Source organism: Anas platyrhynchos, chromosome 2 (genome assembly GCF_047663525.1).
Source record: "Anas platyrhynchos isolate ZD024472 breed Pekin duck chromosome 2, IASCAAS_PekinDuck_T2T, whole genome shotgun sequence".
Classification (NCBI taxonomy): Eukaryota; Metazoa; Chordata; class Aves; order Anseriformes; family Anatidae; genus Anas; species Anas platyrhynchos.
Genome location: NC_092588.1, coordinates 112,812,449 through 112,830,258, shown reverse-complemented (window position 1 = coordinate 112,830,258; position 17,810 = coordinate 112,812,449). Strand labels below are relative to the sequence as shown.

The window sequence follows — 17,810 nt, the reverse complement described above, 5'->3', positions numbered from 1 at the left end:
GTGGTGTTACTTCCTTTATCTATGCATTTTCTAAAATCAGAGAAAAAGCTATGCTGCTATCTGCCAGGGTAAACAGTAGTTTAAGGCAGGACCAGAGAATTACACCATTGGGATGATGTACAGCATCAAGGGCTGTCCACCAATAAATAAAGTAGGAACTTTTAGGCTGTGGACTGACAGGAAAATCTATGTGGAGTCAGATTTCAGAGCTGGAGCACTGAATTGCAGTGAGTCACACAGAGAGCCTGAGAGCTGCCTTTGTTCCACTTGTGTCTGAACGTTGGAGGAGAAACAGCAGGCTCCAGTTTTCATTAACTTCTTATTTTCAGAAGCATAAAACTCATGTTCACTGAACTTCTTCCCCACTTTACATCGTCCAACTGACTTTCAAAAAATGCTGTCATGGTAAGAACTCTCACTTCTAAATATCATTATTATCATTATTACCCATTATTACCCTTGTGCTTCTGTATTTTACTCTTTTTTCTTATTGTTCCCCCTGACATGTTTTCTTTCTTTTTTTTTTTTTTTTTTTTTGGCACACCTGCTCCAGGCATGCCTGGTGGACCTGGAACTTACTTCTTCTTCTCTTAGGCTTGTCAATCCATTCTGGTTCAGCAGCTGAGATCATAGAAGGTAAGACTTCTCCAAATCACATCTATGAATTGAGAGTAAGGGTTAATTTTAAGATAAGCTTTCTCAATATAGAAAGACTCTACATTTCAGCTTTTCATTTTCTCTGCTGCTTTTTGTTCTTCATGTCATATAGGGAAGCTGCTGCAAGTTAAGAGCTTAAATTGCCATTCATTCTGGAAAAGAGAAAATAAATACATGGGTCTGCAGCTGTAAGGTAGCCTTTCATGACAGCTCTCTCAATATTGCTTCAGAGTGTAATAACCATCAGAAAGCACTTCAAAGTGGATAATAGTGGATATTCTTGGATGTATCAGGTGAGGAAAAGATAGCAGAAAGTAACTAGGATCGAGGTATATGTCATTCTGGAGATAATGGGAATGTGCCAGGCACAGTGTGAGTGCAAAGACACAAATGTAATGCTTGTTAAGGTGCACAGAGATTTCTCCTGATAAGTGTCTACACAAATTGTGATTTTCAGATCTCTTGAGTTAAATATTTGGTTTTATCAGCCTAGCCATTGTTGCCTTTCAGTCTTTCTGTAATTGCAGATCACATATTTTTTTCTTGTAACAGAGCAACTCTAGAAGACATAGCCTTAAATTTCAGTTTAAGAGAGAGATCACTGGTTTAAAAGTCTGTGTGCAATTTTGCAAAGGTGAAAAATCTTCATATATTACTTTTCCACTATAGGTGATTCTCATATCAAAAACACTTTATTGCTTACATTCAGAGAGAAATAGGCTGTGAATTTGTTATGTAAATAACCACTAGACAACTATATGGTTGTAGCATTAGAACTAGTTGAAGGGAAATAGATATTGTTCATGAAGAATTCAATAGCACTCAGATTGTGTGTTTGTTGTTGTTGTTGTTTGTTTGTTTGTTTGTTTTTTGTTTTATCTGACATTGCCACAGAATTGATGGTATGTTTAAGAGCCAAAGCTCCAGCTAGTTATCTCAGTAAATAAATGCTGCAAGTGCATATGGGAAATATGTACTCTTGTATTACAGATAAGGTAAGAAGCTGTAACAAGCTATTAGAAAGAGGAAAATCTTAATGTATGACTGAATAGTGCCAGAAATACAATATATTGCATAAACTATGGAGATAAATATGTTGCATCACATGATATGTTTTCCTTGAGCTGATGAATGATAGTACAATGCGTGAAGTCTGGACTCGAGAGAACTGATGCTTATTTTTTTCCTGATGCTTGGTTTAAATGCTTTCATCTCCTGAAATCGGGTGTTGAGTGCTAGAAATATAAATAAAACCTTTCTTTCTGGTGCTGTAACTATATGAAAGATATAAATACTCCTTGTCACTACCAAATAGTCAAGAGGTATATACTTCACAACTTATACTCTAACCACTGCAGAAATAACATCTATTTATTTTCCCATAGTTCCATTTAGTGATAGAGTGCACAGAAATAAATTCAGTAAAGATTTAAATGTTTGGAGGTACAAGGAGAGAAAACAACCTTCTGGTCTTCCAGCTTTTTGCTGTTAAACTTGTGCTTTATCCAATATTAATTTTTGTCACTGTCTCCTTTAAGGTTGCTGCTTTCCAGGATTCTCCAGCCCACTGAATATTGCTGTGCTGCATTTTTGTTGGCTGACCTCTTCTATCTCTCTCTCTAATGAATCAATGGCTGAAAGGACAGCTGTTTAACTTATTAAAATTAAGATAGATATCTTCCATGAAATTTGTAGATAATGCTATGTGTTGTGACAGAATGAAAAAAAAATAAAATAAATATGCATAATTTTAAAATTCTGTTGTATGTTCTGCAAATTAATGCAACTTGGTAATTATTTCATGGAAATTCTCAAAAAATACTTGGATCTTGCTGAGTGAAAACAAAGAGGAGTTCTGAAATCTCATTAGTTCCCATGAGTTAGCATTCTGAATTTTGACTAACTTTGTTGGAAGATTTTAGTCCCTTTACTTGCAGCTAGCATTGTATATCTCTCTCTTTTTCTTCTTTTTCACCCAGGTATAGTGTCATTTGAGCTACAGAGAGGTTTTGCAGTTTTTCTCATGTGTTCATGAAAACTGTGCCAGTGTAGTACCCCATTCGTCTTTTGTTTGTGTATGAGGCTTAAAGATATGTTGGTGACTCAATGAATAGTCTCGTCATTTCTCCTTTGTTCAAAATGACAATTAAGCATGTATCTATCTGTTCATAAAAAAGTAGTCTGTCTTAATCTATCTGGTATCACTGTGTGGTGCAAGTACTTAGCCTTTAATTATACCTGTCAATGTATCTTGATTTACCTTGATTACCCATGTCTGCTTTCTGTACATTGCTTTGGATCTTCAGACATGAATTAAGCTAGTGAATAGAAGGTGCTCAGAATACAGTTCTGAACATAGAATCACAGAACGGCTAGGGTTGGAAGGGACCTCTGAAGATCATCTAGTCCAACCTCCATGCCAAGTAGGATCATGTAGAGCACATTGTGCAGGATGATATCCAGATGGATTTTGAATATCTCCAGAGAAGGAGACTCCACAGCCTGTCTGGGAAAACTGTTACAGTGCTCTGTCACCCTCACAGTAAAGAAATGCCCTCTCATATTCAGGTGGAACTTCCTGTGGTTCAGTTTGTGCCCATTGCCTCTTGTCCTGTTGCTGGGCACAACTGAAAAGAGACTGGCTCCATCCTCTCAGCACACTCCCCTCAGGTATCTATACACATTGATGAGGTCTCCCCTCAGTCTTCTCTTCTCCAAGCTAAACAGGCCCAGTTCTCTCAGTCTGTCCTTGTCAGGCTGAGAGAACCTTGTCAGGTGCTCCTGTCCTCTCATCATCTTCATAGCCCTCATCTGAACTTGCTCCAGCAGTTCTATGTCCCTCTTGTACTGGGGAGACCAGAACTGGACACAATACTCCAGGTGTGGCCTCACCAGGGCTGAGTAGAGGGGAAGGATCACCTCCCTTGACCTGCTGGCAACACACTCCTGAATGCAGCCCAGGATACCATTGGCCTTGGCCACAAAGGCACATTGCAGACTCGTGGTTAGCCTGCTGCCCACCAGGATGCCCAGGTCTCTCTCTGCAGAGCTGCTCTCCAGCAGGTCAGCCCCCAGACTGTAGTGGTGCTTCACATGTTAGATTGTGAACAGAACTAAAGTTATAAAATCTGACTTCTAACCCTGCTGAAGTTTGAATTATAGGGTCCTCCCCAGGACGTGCTCTAGGCTCTTGCAGTATTCATATTTACTCTTCCAGGCTGTCTGTGAAGATATCAGTGCTGCTCAGTTCTTTTCATTCAAATCAGTGCAAGCCTTTTTTTGTAAAATAAATAAGACAAATTGCTTAAATGTATGCATTTCTACAGTTTGTATTATATTTATTGTCTCTAAAAGAAGCTTTACAAATTTCTAACTGACAACTTTTGGTTTTATTTTTAGCCAAGCTGAACTTCGTTGCCTTAAATAATATGCTCAACAATAGTTTACATAAAGTAAATATTTGTCTCTTTCCTTGGCTTTCTGTACATGGAATGGCTGTCATTAAGCTGTTGACATAAACTTTGCACTTTTGAACTGCTGAGTTTAATGGAGGAACACTGAATTATTGACTTCCATTGGCTGTTAATCAACTGGGATGATTCATACAAGCAGCTGGCTTGAATTTGTTTCCAGGATGAACTGACACAATGAGTGTAAATTAGTATGTATATAGTTAAAGTATGTGTATATATTTAAAAGCTTGGTTTCTATCAAGTAATTACTATATGTGCTTTGCATTGCATTACATGTGTAAAATCACACTGACTTATGCAGTGACAGTGTATTCTTTTCTAAGAAGGAGCACGGTTACTGTAATTCTGTTCTGTATGGAGCACAGTGTTTTGTAAAGATAATTTAGTTGACACTACACTCTTGTTCCTGACTAAGCATTTGGGCATCATTGCACTTGAATTTAAACTGAAGAAGACACTGAATATTTTTCAGAGACATCTACAGGCTGTTAATATCTGTTGTGCATGTTCTTAATGCAGAGCTGAAGTTGATTTCATAGTCATTAAAAAACCTTTCCATGCAGAACATAGCTAATATACTGTAGAAAATCAGTTTGCTCATCTGGGTCATCTCTATGACCAGTAGAGCAAATTTGATTTAGTAAATTTGTTCCGTTTTGTCACTTTTCTAAATGGATTAGTTCTCAGTACAATACCTTCTACATGTTAATTCTCCAGGACAATAAACTCTATGTTTGCGAAGCTATTCTACCAGGCAGCAGAAGATATTTTGGTCTTTCTTGAGGCCTCTGAAGGGAAAACTAGCTGGTGGGGATATAGCGTTGTAATGGCTATCTTCATTTACTCTCTGGAGGCATCCTGGTAACACAGGAAGCCTGCAGTAAGCAGTTGTTTCCATGATCTAAATGGAACCTAACATTTCATTTGCCAATAAATGGTGTTTGAAAGACTTCTTCTGCTGAGAAAGTACTGCTTCTAGTACTTGCTAACAAGCATCACTTCAATTAAAGATCTTTTAACTGCAATTTGTTTCTTATACACTAAGGACAATGCCCAATCCTGATGGTCTTGTGTTGTGTATTTGTCTCTTCCTGCTCGACTTCGGAGGAGATAGGTTTGTTTCAAATCTTTGGGTTGGAGGGCAAGACAATACAAGTTTTCCAGGGTTTCAACAAGGTTAAATTTTTACTGATAATTTGCAGAGGAGTTATTAGAGGCTTGGAAAAAGCACATATGTTCCAAATAAACAAAAAGAAATAGAGATGGGGAGAGAGAGAGAGAGAGAGAGAGAGAGATCATCACCCGTGGATCCTGCATTGACTTGTCCTCTTCAGGTTCTCAGGTGGTGGGTGCACACAGATGCTCTAGCATTGGGATTTTTAAAGCTTAGTCCTTGTCTCTTTGGGCAAGCCTGGGAGTCCTATGCAGCCCTTTCCTGGAGATGCACATTTCATATCAGGGGGTGTTTGAGAAATGAGTCTAGGGTAGTTGTCGGTGTCCATAGTGGTCTTCTGCCCCATTGCCCCTCCTGGTAACCACTAAGGTAGGCTAAAATTCATTTCAGTTTATCCCTGTGATACAGCTCTCTTCTGAATGCTTGGTCCTGTTCAATATCTCTGAGGTGGTTGGGGAGACCTTAGATCTCTCTGTCATGATAGATGCAAGTTCTACCAGTGAAATCCAAGACTTGTTCTTCCATCTGTATGGGCATGAAAAGCAAACTTCAGTATGCAGATAGCATGTATTCCTGATGCTACTCCTCCAGATCTTATCCCTCTTTGTTTGATGGATCCTCAGAAAAGTGTCAGGAAAAGGACAAAAAAAGTTGCTAGTTTACCAGATATCTGTTGCTGTAGTCCAATGGGGAATGCTGTTTCCTGACAGGTAAACTTATAACATCCTGGTAAGGGAAAAAAAGAAAGGGAAGGGAAGGGAAGGGAAGGGAAGGGAAGGGAAGGGAAGGGAAGGGAAGGGAAGGGAAGGGAAGGGAAGGGAAGGGAAGGGAAGGGAAGGGAAGGGAAGGGAAGGGAAGGGAAGGGAAGGGAAGGGAAGGGAAGGGAAGGGAAGGGAAGGGAAGGGAAGGGAAGGGAAGGGAAGGGAAGGGAAGAATGTAGAAAATTTACAAATTTGAGTTGGATGGTAAGAGGTGGAAAGCCAGAGAGAGGTTTGCACAGGCTTACATTTTTCCTCTATCTTCTATGTGTCCTAGAATGCTGTCTTGCCTATTATCCTATCATCTTCATGAAGTAAAGGAGAAAACATGGATAAGTCTAACCATCATGAGCTTCATGAAGGGTTAATGAGGAGGCCAGAGTAGTTATCATAGTAAGCATCATGGCAGTATAAATGGATTCCATTATCAAACTCTAAAAAATGAAGAGGTAGTAAGGATCAGCAATTTGGGAATGCCAGGAGAAAGGCCATGTAACCATGTTTCCTGCCTGAATGTAAAGCTGTAGAGTTAGTGCTGGTTTGGGTAAAAGCATAACAGGCCCTTAGGTTAAAATTTTGGGGACCCTCTTCTGCTTTTCATGTTGTCATTCTAACTTTGGTATTCAGGCATCATAAGACATTTCATATCTAGTATTTTAATGTCCTTGGCAGAATTTACAGGAGGACCTCTAGTTTGTGAGCTTTCCCAGTCATGTGTGGGATCAAGGATGAGGGGGAGAAAAAAGTCTTGATCCTGGATGTACATGAGATTTGGGTTAGGTATATTGTGTCTGAATTCAGACTGCCTGATAAGCTTGTGTTTGGATCTTTGCTCTCGTAGAATGTTAGTTGGCACTGTCGTGTTAAAAGGTGTAGCCAATTAACTGTTATGGGTCTGGTCGGATTCAGGGTACTGAACTATCACAATCACAGATTCACCAATAACGGATTAACCGTTGGGGTCTGGTTGGATTCAGAGCACTGAATTACCATGGTCACAGATTCACCAGTAACGTATAACCACACTTACTCTAGTCGTGTTTAATGAGAACTATCACAGCTAGGAACAATGCAATCAAGTGCAATTTATTACAGCAACAGGCACACAGGTTCTTTGGATTGCCGGCAATAGTTACTGTCTGCAAAAGCAAGCTAGCATGCATGAAATCACAGGTGACACAGGTGCACATCCTGGAAATTAATGCGTTAAAAGGCACAAACACTCTATAGAGATTTCTAAGTTTCCGTAGAGACACACCGTATAACCAAGCGTTCAAAACTCACTCAAAGGCGTCCCAATAGCGGGAAAGAGAGGCTCAGCCTGTCAACTGATCCCAGGAGTCATGATGTCCTCGGGATAGTGTATTCCCTGGGGATGGTCCTAACAATGGTATCTTCCCTAACATCCCCTCTCTCTTAGGCCAATTTATATTATTTTGTATCTTTTAGGTGGAGCTTGAGTGACTCTAGTCAAGCAAATCTTAGTTATGATTGGTGAAAAGTTTTCCCATCTCTGTTTAAAGTAATAGGCTCCGAGAAATTCAGAGCGCATGCTCAGTGAGGGGTGGTCGCACCTTGGAGGCAGGTAGCTTTTGGGATGGAGTGTGTTTTGGTGTTATAATGATCCTAGTTACTTTGGACAATTGCACCACAAGCACGAGCTTGAAAAGATGCATAGACACGAGGACTTAACTTGCCAACAGTTAAAAGCTGTATTCCCTTTAACTAGTATCCATATATGTGCTCCCAAGATTCACTTAATTAAGATAAATTCAAAGGGTAATATGAGTTCTTTTTTCTCCCCTTGAGACAATTCCTTTATTTCCTCTGTATAATAAGTTACTTATTGCACTATTCATGCCTGGGATATTCAAAGGGTTCCAGAAAACTTACTTCTTATTGCAACATGTATTTTCCAAGTCAAGTGCTTGCTTTGAAGTTTGCCTGTCCCTTTGGCTGTGGTTTCTTCCTCTTTCCTTTTCTGTGAGATGTGGATTGATTTTTTTGTTTGCTTTTGTTTTTGAAGTGGTTTTTCACATTTGACCAAAATTATGCAGTGGCATTGCCTGTTCAAGCAGCGTGCCTTTGCTAGAAAGACACTGAATTGTACTATTTGGTAAAATCTGACTGGTTTGTTTTAGACGTCATTAATGTTATCTATTTAAGAGAGGGTGTCTATTTCTAGCTCACCAAACAATCTAGTCTCATTTGGCCAACACACACAGTTGCCACCAGTTTAGAAACAAAAGTTAGTCATTGATTTTGTCTGTGGTGGATTCTATCCACACAAATAAGCTTATTCTTTTTAGTGCTTTGTATGTCTCATTGGTCAGATTAGGCATATGACTAATACAGCAGGCAGTGCGTTTTGCATTTTGCTGTCCCATATTTGTACTACAGTCATACAGAGCATGTTCCATCACACGTAAAGCTGCTCTATATGGGATATAGATACTGTTTTGCTCTGCTTATATCAGTATCTTCTGAGCTACTATGGACCTAGTATGTACCACAGGTGCATAAAGAGATGCTTAGCTAAAAATAAATAAATATATAAAAGTTTAAAAAAACATACTCCAGAGATCTATGGAGGTTTAAGTAGATTTTAATTCTTGAGGAAAATAGCCATATATTTATTCCATTTCCATAAGTCATAACTCATGTTTTATTATAGGAAAAAGTTGAGAAAAATAATGCATGTGAGCAGTTCTGTTCATCAAAAAACAACACATACACAGAACTTTATATTTGAGTAGGTGAAAGCTGTAGTGTTCGCCCTGAAGTATTTTTGCTTCCTATTAATTTTTTCTGTCTGTTCTGGAAACACTTACAGAATGATGCAGAGAGTATTACAGGACATACAAGTTCATGTGAGATCTCTGTGGCCTGATGGTATATTGGGATTTCATGGCAAGATTTTGGTAGTGGGTTAGGAGTGGGGAGCAGGGAGAAAATGCTGCAGGGGTGGCCCCTGTGAAAAGACACCATGGTCTCATTGGATAGAGCCAGTTTCTGCTGGCTCCAAAAGGGGCCCACCACGGGCCAAAGCTGAGACAATGGGCAACACTTGTTGCACCTCAAAGATAACGTATTTAATAAAGACTGGAAAATGCCATGCAGCAGCTGTGAGAGAGAATAAAATTGTGAGAGAAACAACTCTGTAAACATCAAGGTCAGTAAGGAAAGAGGAGGTGCTCCAGGCCCCAGAGGAGAGGTTCCTCTGCAACCCATACAGAGGACTGTGGCAATGATGGTTGTCTCCCTGCAGCCCATGGTGTACCACATCAGAGCAGATATTCACACTGCAACCCATGGAGGACACCATGCCACAACAGGTGGATATGTCCTGAAGAAAGCTGAAGCCTGTGGAGAGGAGCCCATGCTGGAGCAGGTTGTCTGTGAAACTGACAGGCAGAATCTGTGGCCCATGGGGGACCCACACTGGAGCAGTCTGTTTCTGAAGAACTGCATCCCATGGAAAAGACCTATGCCAGAGCAGTTTTTGAAGAACTGCAGCCCAGAGGAAGGGCCCACATTGTTGTAGTTCATGAAGAGCTGCATCCATGAAAGAGAATGTCTTAATTAAGATTAATCTGTTTTGCCTGTAATGATAATTTGTGAGTGATCTTCCTGTATTTACCTCAAACCACAAGTTTTTCAGCATATACATGTATTCTCCCCCATGTTGTCCTGATGAGAGGGTTGAGAGAGCAGGTTGGTGAACACCTATCACCCAGCCAAGATCAACCCGCCACAGCTGGTCATATGCATGATGGTCTCAACTTTGACTGTTTAATGGAGAAGTATTCTTTGAACAGAAAAATCTTGTTTCTTTTTCCATGAGGGCCACGAAGTGACTGGGCTTCAGGCAAGTGGATGCAGTGCTCCTGTCAGTGCAATATGAAGTGATTTTCTATATGAAGTTAACTACTTGAAAAAAAAAAAAAAAAAAAAAAAAAAGCATTCATTTTGTCTAGAGATACTTGAAAAATGTAATCTCTAGTTGGTCTTTTTCTCAAATGCAGAAAGTCACAGACACTGCAGAAAGTAAACGAGAGTGCAGGTAGGATTCTTCCAAAGAACGAGTAAAATAGGTACTCTAATTTTAATGTATGTGTTTTAATGAGTGTGTTTTAATTTGTGGATGAGGAATGTGAAACAACAGGTGTATTATTCATGTTAGCATCTGGAAGAAAGCCTAGGAAAAAGCAACAGGCAGGGCTGAATATGCAAAGAACTAGAGTTTTAAACAAATACCTATCTTACGGTCCAAATAGAGAAGAACAAAGGTCTGAATCAAGTTTTTTAGGGGTTCTGAGAAGAATCTGTATTTTCTGGAGACACTCAAGCATGTTCAGTTCCAAACAGTCAATGGCCAGAAGTCTCAAGCTGGAAATGGGGGCAGGAAGTAACCAAATAAAGTTTAGCAAGAGCAAGCATAGAGTCCTGCACCTATGAAGGAACAACCACATGTATCAGTACAGGCTAAGGGATTACCCGTTGGAGAAGAGCTCTGTGGAGAAGGACCTGGCGGTCCTGGTGGATGACAGATTGACCATGAGCCAGCAGTGTGCCCTGGTGGCCAAGAAGGTCAAGGGGATCCTGGCGTGCATTAAAAGGAGTGTGGCCAGCAGGTCAAGGGAGGTGATCCTCCCCCTCTACTCTGCCCTGGTCAGGCCTTACCTGGAGTACTGTGTCCAGTTCTGGGCTCCCCAGTACAAAAAAGACAGGGAGCTCCTGGAAAGAGTCCAGAGGAGGGCAACAAAGATGATAGCATCTTTGCATCTTCCTGGAGCATCTTCCCTGGAGCATCTTCCCTGGAGCATCTTCCCTATGAGGAACGGCTGAGAGGCCTGGGTCTGTTCAGCCTGGAGAAAAGAAGACTGAGAGGGGATCTTATTAATGTTTACAAATATCTTAAGTGTGGGAGACAGAGGGATTTGGCCAACCTCTTTTCAGTGGTTTGTGGGGACAGGGCTGCAAAAGGGGCAATGGCCACAGGATAGAGCACAGGAAGTTCCGTACCAATATGCAAAATAGCTTCTTCTTGGTGAGGGTGATGGAGCACTGGAACAGGCTGCCCAGGGAGGTTCTGAAGTCTCCTTCTCTGGAGATATTCAAGGCCCATCTGGACGACTACCTGGGCAACCTGCTGTAGGGAACCTGCTTTGGCAGGGGGGTTGGACCCAATGATCTCCTGAGGACCCTTCCAACCCCTTTATTTCTGTGATTCTGTGATCCTACGATTCTGTGAAATGGTGATTCAGTGATGAGATTTGAAGCTGTACCATTAGTTATTGTCTTTGGCTTAATCTTCAGTATATAAGGTAGAATATCAATAAGAAGGGATTCCAGCCAATTCATTCTATGCCTGGGAATCTCCAGGATCTTATGACTCCTGTTCTGTCTCCCCTACTGCCACTGAATCCACTTTTTGTTGTGTTTAGTTCCTAATACAGTAACTTAAAACTGCTCAGTTAATATTAGCTTCCAGTCCTATTCATGACATATCTTTCTCTGAACTCTGAAATCATTATGTTCCATACATAGTCAAGATGCCTGACTCTACTTCTTTGGAAAGCTAAATATAGCTTCTGAATTTCTATGTACTTTTTTGGTGGTCAGTGACTAGAAGGGCATATTATATGGTCATTTCTCATAGCATTTTATATCCAATTCTCTTTTTAACAAGAGATATACATTACCTAGCTCATGAGTAAAGAACCCACCTAGAAATAATTTCAATTTTTACTGCCTGCTGATGAGTAAGTTAATGTCTCTTGTGAGAAAAGGATATTGTTTCAAGATATGCTTCAAAGTTTCCTACAAGCACTATCTATGTTTAACAGATATTTTGAATAGCTAACTGTGTTTTAGTAAAAAATGTTTTCAGAACATAAGCCAATGTGGTATCCAACCACTGATACATCTAAGGTGCTATTTCCTCTGACTAAACTCAAAGAGTAAAAGAAGAGCCACAAAAGGCCACAAGGGGACGCAAAGTTGATCAGAGTGCTGGAACACCCCTCTTAAAAAGAAAGGTTGAAAGAAAGGCTGAGGCTGGAGATGTTCAACCTGAAGAAGAGAAGGCTCTGGGGAGACCGCATTGAAGCTTTTCAGTATTTAAAGGGGGCTTAAAAAAAGAGGTGGAGAACTACTTTTTTCTCGGGCAGACAATGACAGGACAAGGATCAATGCAAGGATCAATAAGAAAGGATTAGATTAGGTGTTAGGAGGGATAAATTGCTTACCACCTTCTTCAGTCAAGGCGTGGTGAGGCATTGGAATAGGTTGCCCTGTTGTGGGATGTCCCCTCCCTGGAGATGTGGTGTATAAGGCCAGGTTGGATGACTTAGGTAGAATGTGACCCCATAATTAATAGTGACCCCACAAAAATTTTGAGTTGTTGAACCATGAGCCAAGCTTATGGGAAAAACAGGCATGTAGAAAGAGAAGATCTGTTTGTCAGGGTGGAAAGGAGCTACATAACTTTTCTAGACATATTATTGTCTCTTTCTTGATGGTCTCAAGAAGCTAAATAGAGGATAGTATGCAAGTCCTTTTTTCCCACAATTATAGGTATATATTGCATCATAATATGTTTTTTGTCACAATTTGACAAACACCGTCATAGTTAACTATGCATTGCAGTGGACATTGTTTCTTGGCAACATTAATTTAAACTCATTTGTCCCTGTATTTCTTTCTCTCCCACAGAAAATTTCATTGGAAAGCCTGTCTTCAAGAGTCAAAGGGCTGTTATGAACAACCAAAACTAATGTCTAGTAGCTTGTTAAATTATTATGCAGCAATGTATATGGTGCAAAGTATCTACTGGTGAAGAAAATGAGGGAAAAATATGCAAAATTGAAAGCCTTTCTAGAAGTTCTTTCATATTTGGAATTCCTAACATCAAAGTATCCATTGATGAGGCACAGCAATACTCCTTGTCAGCCCAATGCCTGCATCATAGAATGAGGTGTGAGGGAACAGTGTCTCTTTGCAGCATGGATCTTTATTTCTGCCATCCCACTTTGGTTAGCTGTGTACTGACTTGATACACTGCATCACTTCTGTGAATATGATGTGGTTTTTTTTTTTGCTTTTTTTTTTTTTTTTTCTGGGAGGGACAAAGATGTTCAGTCTTCTGTTTTCCACAAGCAATTCCTTTTTTTTTTTTTTTTTTTTTTTTTAACATTCTGTCAAAACAACATAGATCTTGATTTGATACAAGGAGCAACTACATCTGCAATTCATCTACTATGAATGCTTCACAGTACTAGTGCCATTCTGAGTGTTTGTATGTGTGTGTGCATGCATGAATCCGCCCCTTGCCTGCTACTCATTCAAAAAGTAAATATTATTTCATCTTTCTCAGATTAGCCATGAATGTGGTTAAATACACATGGATTGATTATTGTTGTTGTTGTTGTTGTTGTTGTTTGGTCTTTACTCTTCATCCATACACAATTTCAGGAAAGGTATACTACACATACACATTTTCTCAGCTGAAAAAAAAAAATCTGGTTTGATTGAAACTGAAACAAGGTATCAATTATTGCAGTGCAATGGTAGTAAAATAAAAACATTTATTTGAAAAATTTTTGAATTTTTACTAGAGTGCTATAGTATGCGATATATCACTGCATAGAACGACATTTATTTTTAACAGACAATGGCTGGCTGAACTCAAAACACTGTTATTGAGACCTCCTCTTAAAATCAGACCTTTGATTGTGCATTATGGTTTTTGCTTTCTTTTTTTTCCAGATGTACTTTTAGTAAAACACATACCTATCATGACATATGAATCTGTTGTGGTTTAACCGCAGAATCTTAAAAATAAGTCCTGCATGGCAATTTCCTGGCTCAGATATGACAAGAGCAAAGCAATGTTTTTGTTTGTTTGTTTGTTTGTTTGTTTCATTATTAATCTGAACATGCTTAAAATTTGAAACCCAATTCTCAGAGGAAAAATAAATCACTGATGGTCTAAAGTACTGCAGCAGCTTTTTACACTTTTTAAATGGAATTTGAAAAGATAGGACTGTGGCAACTCTGTAACTGCTTTACCCATTTCAGATCTGAATTGTCCAGCAAGGAGGTTTTCATCATTTCTACTGAAATATTGCCCTTGAAATGACTGATCTGTGTGTGTGTGTGTGTGTGTGTGTGTGATGATCAATGTTGCATTTATTTCTAAAAAAATACATAATTGGTGGGAAAATAAATGCTGGTTGAACTAAGAGTTAATGCAGACACCTCTGAATATTTCAGAATGAATGTTAAATCACATTCACTCTGCTCATCCATTGGACTGGTCATGTCATCACAAAAGTTTATGAAGTTAGTCAAGAATGCCTTCCCCTTGGGTAAATGCATGCTCACTACTGATCATCTTCCTGTTTTTCCTGTGCCTGGAAATGGTTTCCAGGATTAGCTGCTCCATCACCTTCCTGGGGAATGAAGTGAGGCTGACCATCATGTAGTTGCCTGTGTCCTGCTTCTTGCCCTTCTTGAAGACAGAAGTGATATTTGCTTTCCTCCAGCTTTAAGACATTTCTCTCAGTTACAATGCTCAATCAAAGACTGAGAGTGGCATTAAAATGGCATTTTCCAATTCCCTCAACACTCATGGACTCTCATCAGTGCATGTGGATTTAGGTGTGTCCAATTTGCTCAAGTATTTCCCGACCTGATCACGTTATGTTAAGGGAGGTAAAGAGTGATAAGAACACAGCTGCCTCCTCCAGCCACTCAGGCCCAGGATTGCTCATATCCAGCCATTGGTGCCCAGTTTGGTGGCTGGGGACCTGGGATCTCTGCCCAGATTTGGGGATGCAGCTGCCACTTACCCCTTTGGAGGGTAAACTGGTAGCAAAGCTGAAAACATATCCCTTGCAGGTTTAGCTGGTAACAAAGCTGAGTATGTATCCCTGAAATACATAGACACACACAGACAGAGATAGAACACTAACATGAACACTGGCCACAAAGGCTGCCCCGGTCAAGAGCTGCCTTCAACAGCACTTGCACACAGTACTCATGTGAAACAGACACAGACAGCTGAGATCCATTTCTCCTCTTTGGCTGGTAGAGATTGAAGTACCAGAGCACTCTACGGGTTCAAAATTACATGTACATTCATGGATCCTTCGAGTACTAGAATAACCCCTCTATCCACCCAGCACCACTACACAGACCCCTCAAGTATTGGCACAGCCCCTCTGTCCATCCAGTATCCCTGCCCAAATCCCTCAGAGTACCAGTACAGCCCCTCTGTCCATTCAGCAACCTTGCTAAGATACTTGGCCTGCCTTGCAGAACATGCAAACAGGAGAGAGAGAGTGCAGAGAAAGAGTTAAGAGGAGATTTAATGATAAAAAGGAGAAGACAGGACAGACTGCAGTGTTCAGCCACAGGGGGCAACCAGACAAGTGTACTGACCAGTGCCATTTTACACGTAACTGGCCTTTTTATACCCGTTTCTATCTATCCTCTTCTTTGTTCCTCCTGCTTCCTCCTACCGCTGCACACACTCAGTGGGTTTTCAGAGCTCTGCAGTTTCTGCACCTTCTTAGTCTGGGGCCCCCTGGTTCACAATCATATCAGTTCATCCTTCCAGGAAGTGGCATCTGTAGCTTGTTAGTCTAGCAATTAATGTGACCGGGAGGTCTGTTTCTTGTTATTGTCTTACACCTTGGAAGTCCCCCGTCAGATAATAAACATTCCTACAGTCTCACATGCTCTCATAACTTAGTGTGACAGACCATCCCTTTCTTACTACCCTTTGTTGCCTTGGGAAAAAGTCCTTGACCGGACACCCTTAAAGGAGCAGACACTCTCCTTCTACATACCCTTACACTTTAATGAGTGGTCCAGTCACATTGGGATTGAGTTGGAAATCTATTCTAAATAGAATAGAACAGTTCAATTGGAAGGGAACTACACAGATCATCAAGTCCAACTGCCTGACCACTTCAGCACTATCAAAAATTTAAAGCATATTATTAAGGGCATTATCCAAATGCCTCTTGAACACTGAGAGACATCCTATCAGTACTTACTAGGGAGAAGAGATAAGCCTTTCTCTCCCCATTTCCCCTCCTCAGGAAGTTGCTGAGAGTGATGAGTTTGTCTCTTAGCCTCCTTTCCTCCAAACTAGACAAAGTGCCATCAGTGTCCCTGATGGGACATGCCTTCCAGCCCTTTCATCAGCTTTGTTGCCCTTCCCTGGACAACTGCAAGTACTTTAGTATTTTGGAGCCCAGAACTGCACAGTATTCAGGGTGAGACTACACCAAAACTAAATATAGTGGGATAATCACCTCTTCTGACTGGCTGGCTATGCTGTGTTTAATGCACCCAAAAATGAAGTTTGCCCTCTTGACTTTTAGGGCACACTTCTGACTCATGTTGAGCCTATTGTCAGCTAGTACCCCATGATCCCTTTCTGCTGAGCTGCTCTAGCCACTCACCTTCCTGTCTGTACCTGTGACCAGCATTTCTCCATCCCAGGTGCAGAACCTGGCATTTACCTCTGTTGAATTTCATTGCTATTTATTGCTATTTAATGTTGCTATTGCTAATTGTCCAATGATCCAGTCCATGTAGATCCCTCTGCAAGGCAAGGGATCATCCTTCCAGAGCATCAACAGCACCCCCCAGATTAGTATCATCATCAAACTTGCTAAGGATGCATTCAACTGCCACATTCAGATCATTGATAAAAATGTTAAACAGAAACAGAAATGTTGAACTGGAATTGAGTGCTAGAGAATACTACTAGTGACTGGCCACCAGCCAGATTAACTAGTAGTATCCCACCACCCCATTCACTACAACACTTTGAGCTCTGACATTGAAACAGTTCATCACCCGGTGTAGTGTGAATCTGTTCATCTCACAGTTGGACATTTGTCCAGAAGGAAACTGTGAAGGATGGTATCAAAAGGCCTTACTGAATTCCAGAAAGATTATGTCTGCTGCCTTCCTTTCATTCACTGAGCAAATGACGTTAACATGTGATCAAATTTGTAAGTCAGCACTTGAAGAACCCATGTTTACTATGCCCGATGAAAGCTTTGTTCTTTAAATGCCTTTTAATATAGCCAGGATACTCTTCTTCATAACTTTTCAGGTACTGTGGTTAAACTAACAGGTCTGTGGTTTCTTAGGTCTTTTCTTGTGCCCTTCTTGTAGATTGCTTATATGGGGCATCCACAACTTCTCTGGGCAACCTGTTCCAGTGTCTCACCACCCTTACAGTGAAGAATTTCCTCCTAATCTCTAATTTAAATCTATCCTCTTTTAGTTTAAGACTATTACCCCTTGTTCTATCATTATCTACCCAAGTAAAGAGTCTCTCTGCATCCTTTTTATAAGACCCCTCTAAGTATTGAAAGACCTCAAAGAGATCTCCCTGGAGCCTTCTATTCTCCAGGCTGAACAGCTCTCTCAGCCTTCCTTCATAGGAGAGGTGCTCTGATCATCTTTGTAGCCCTCTTCTGGACTCACTCTAACAGGTCCACATCCTTCGTGTGCTGGGGGCCCTCTTCTGGACTCACTCTAACAGGTCCACATCCTTCGTGTGCTGGGGGCCTCAGACCTAGATGCAGTACTCCAGGTGAGGCCTCACAAGGGCAGAGTAGAGTGGGACAATAATCTCCCTTGACCTGCTGGTCACACCTCTTTTGATGCAGACCAGGCTACAGCTGGCCTTCTGGGCTTCAAGCACATGCTGCTGGC

At 40.7% G+C, this 17,810-nt stretch overlaps 1 protein-coding gene and 1 long non-coding RNA gene across 2 annotated transcripts in view; both read left to right on the top strand.

Annotated features, from left to right (window-relative positions):
- Window positions 1-216: 216 nt before the first annotated feature.
- Window positions 217-17,810, top strand: part of COL15A1 (collagen type XV alpha 1 chain) — a 110,446-nt gene continuing 92,852 nt past the window's right edge. The window contains exons 1-2 of the mRNA XM_072033357.1: window positions 217-405; window positions 554-636. Of these exons, the coding sequence (XP_071889458.1) occupies window positions 395-405; window positions 554-636 (94 nt within the window). The 5' untranslated portion in view covers window positions 217-394. The remainder of the gene's footprint in view (window positions 406-553; window positions 637-17,810) is intronic.
- Window positions 815-2,413, top strand: LOC140001562 (uncharacterized). Its single transcript, XR_011806897.1, has 2 exons — window positions 815-950; window positions 2,196-2,413. It is a non-coding gene; the product is annotated as an uncharacterized lncRNA (long non-coding RNA).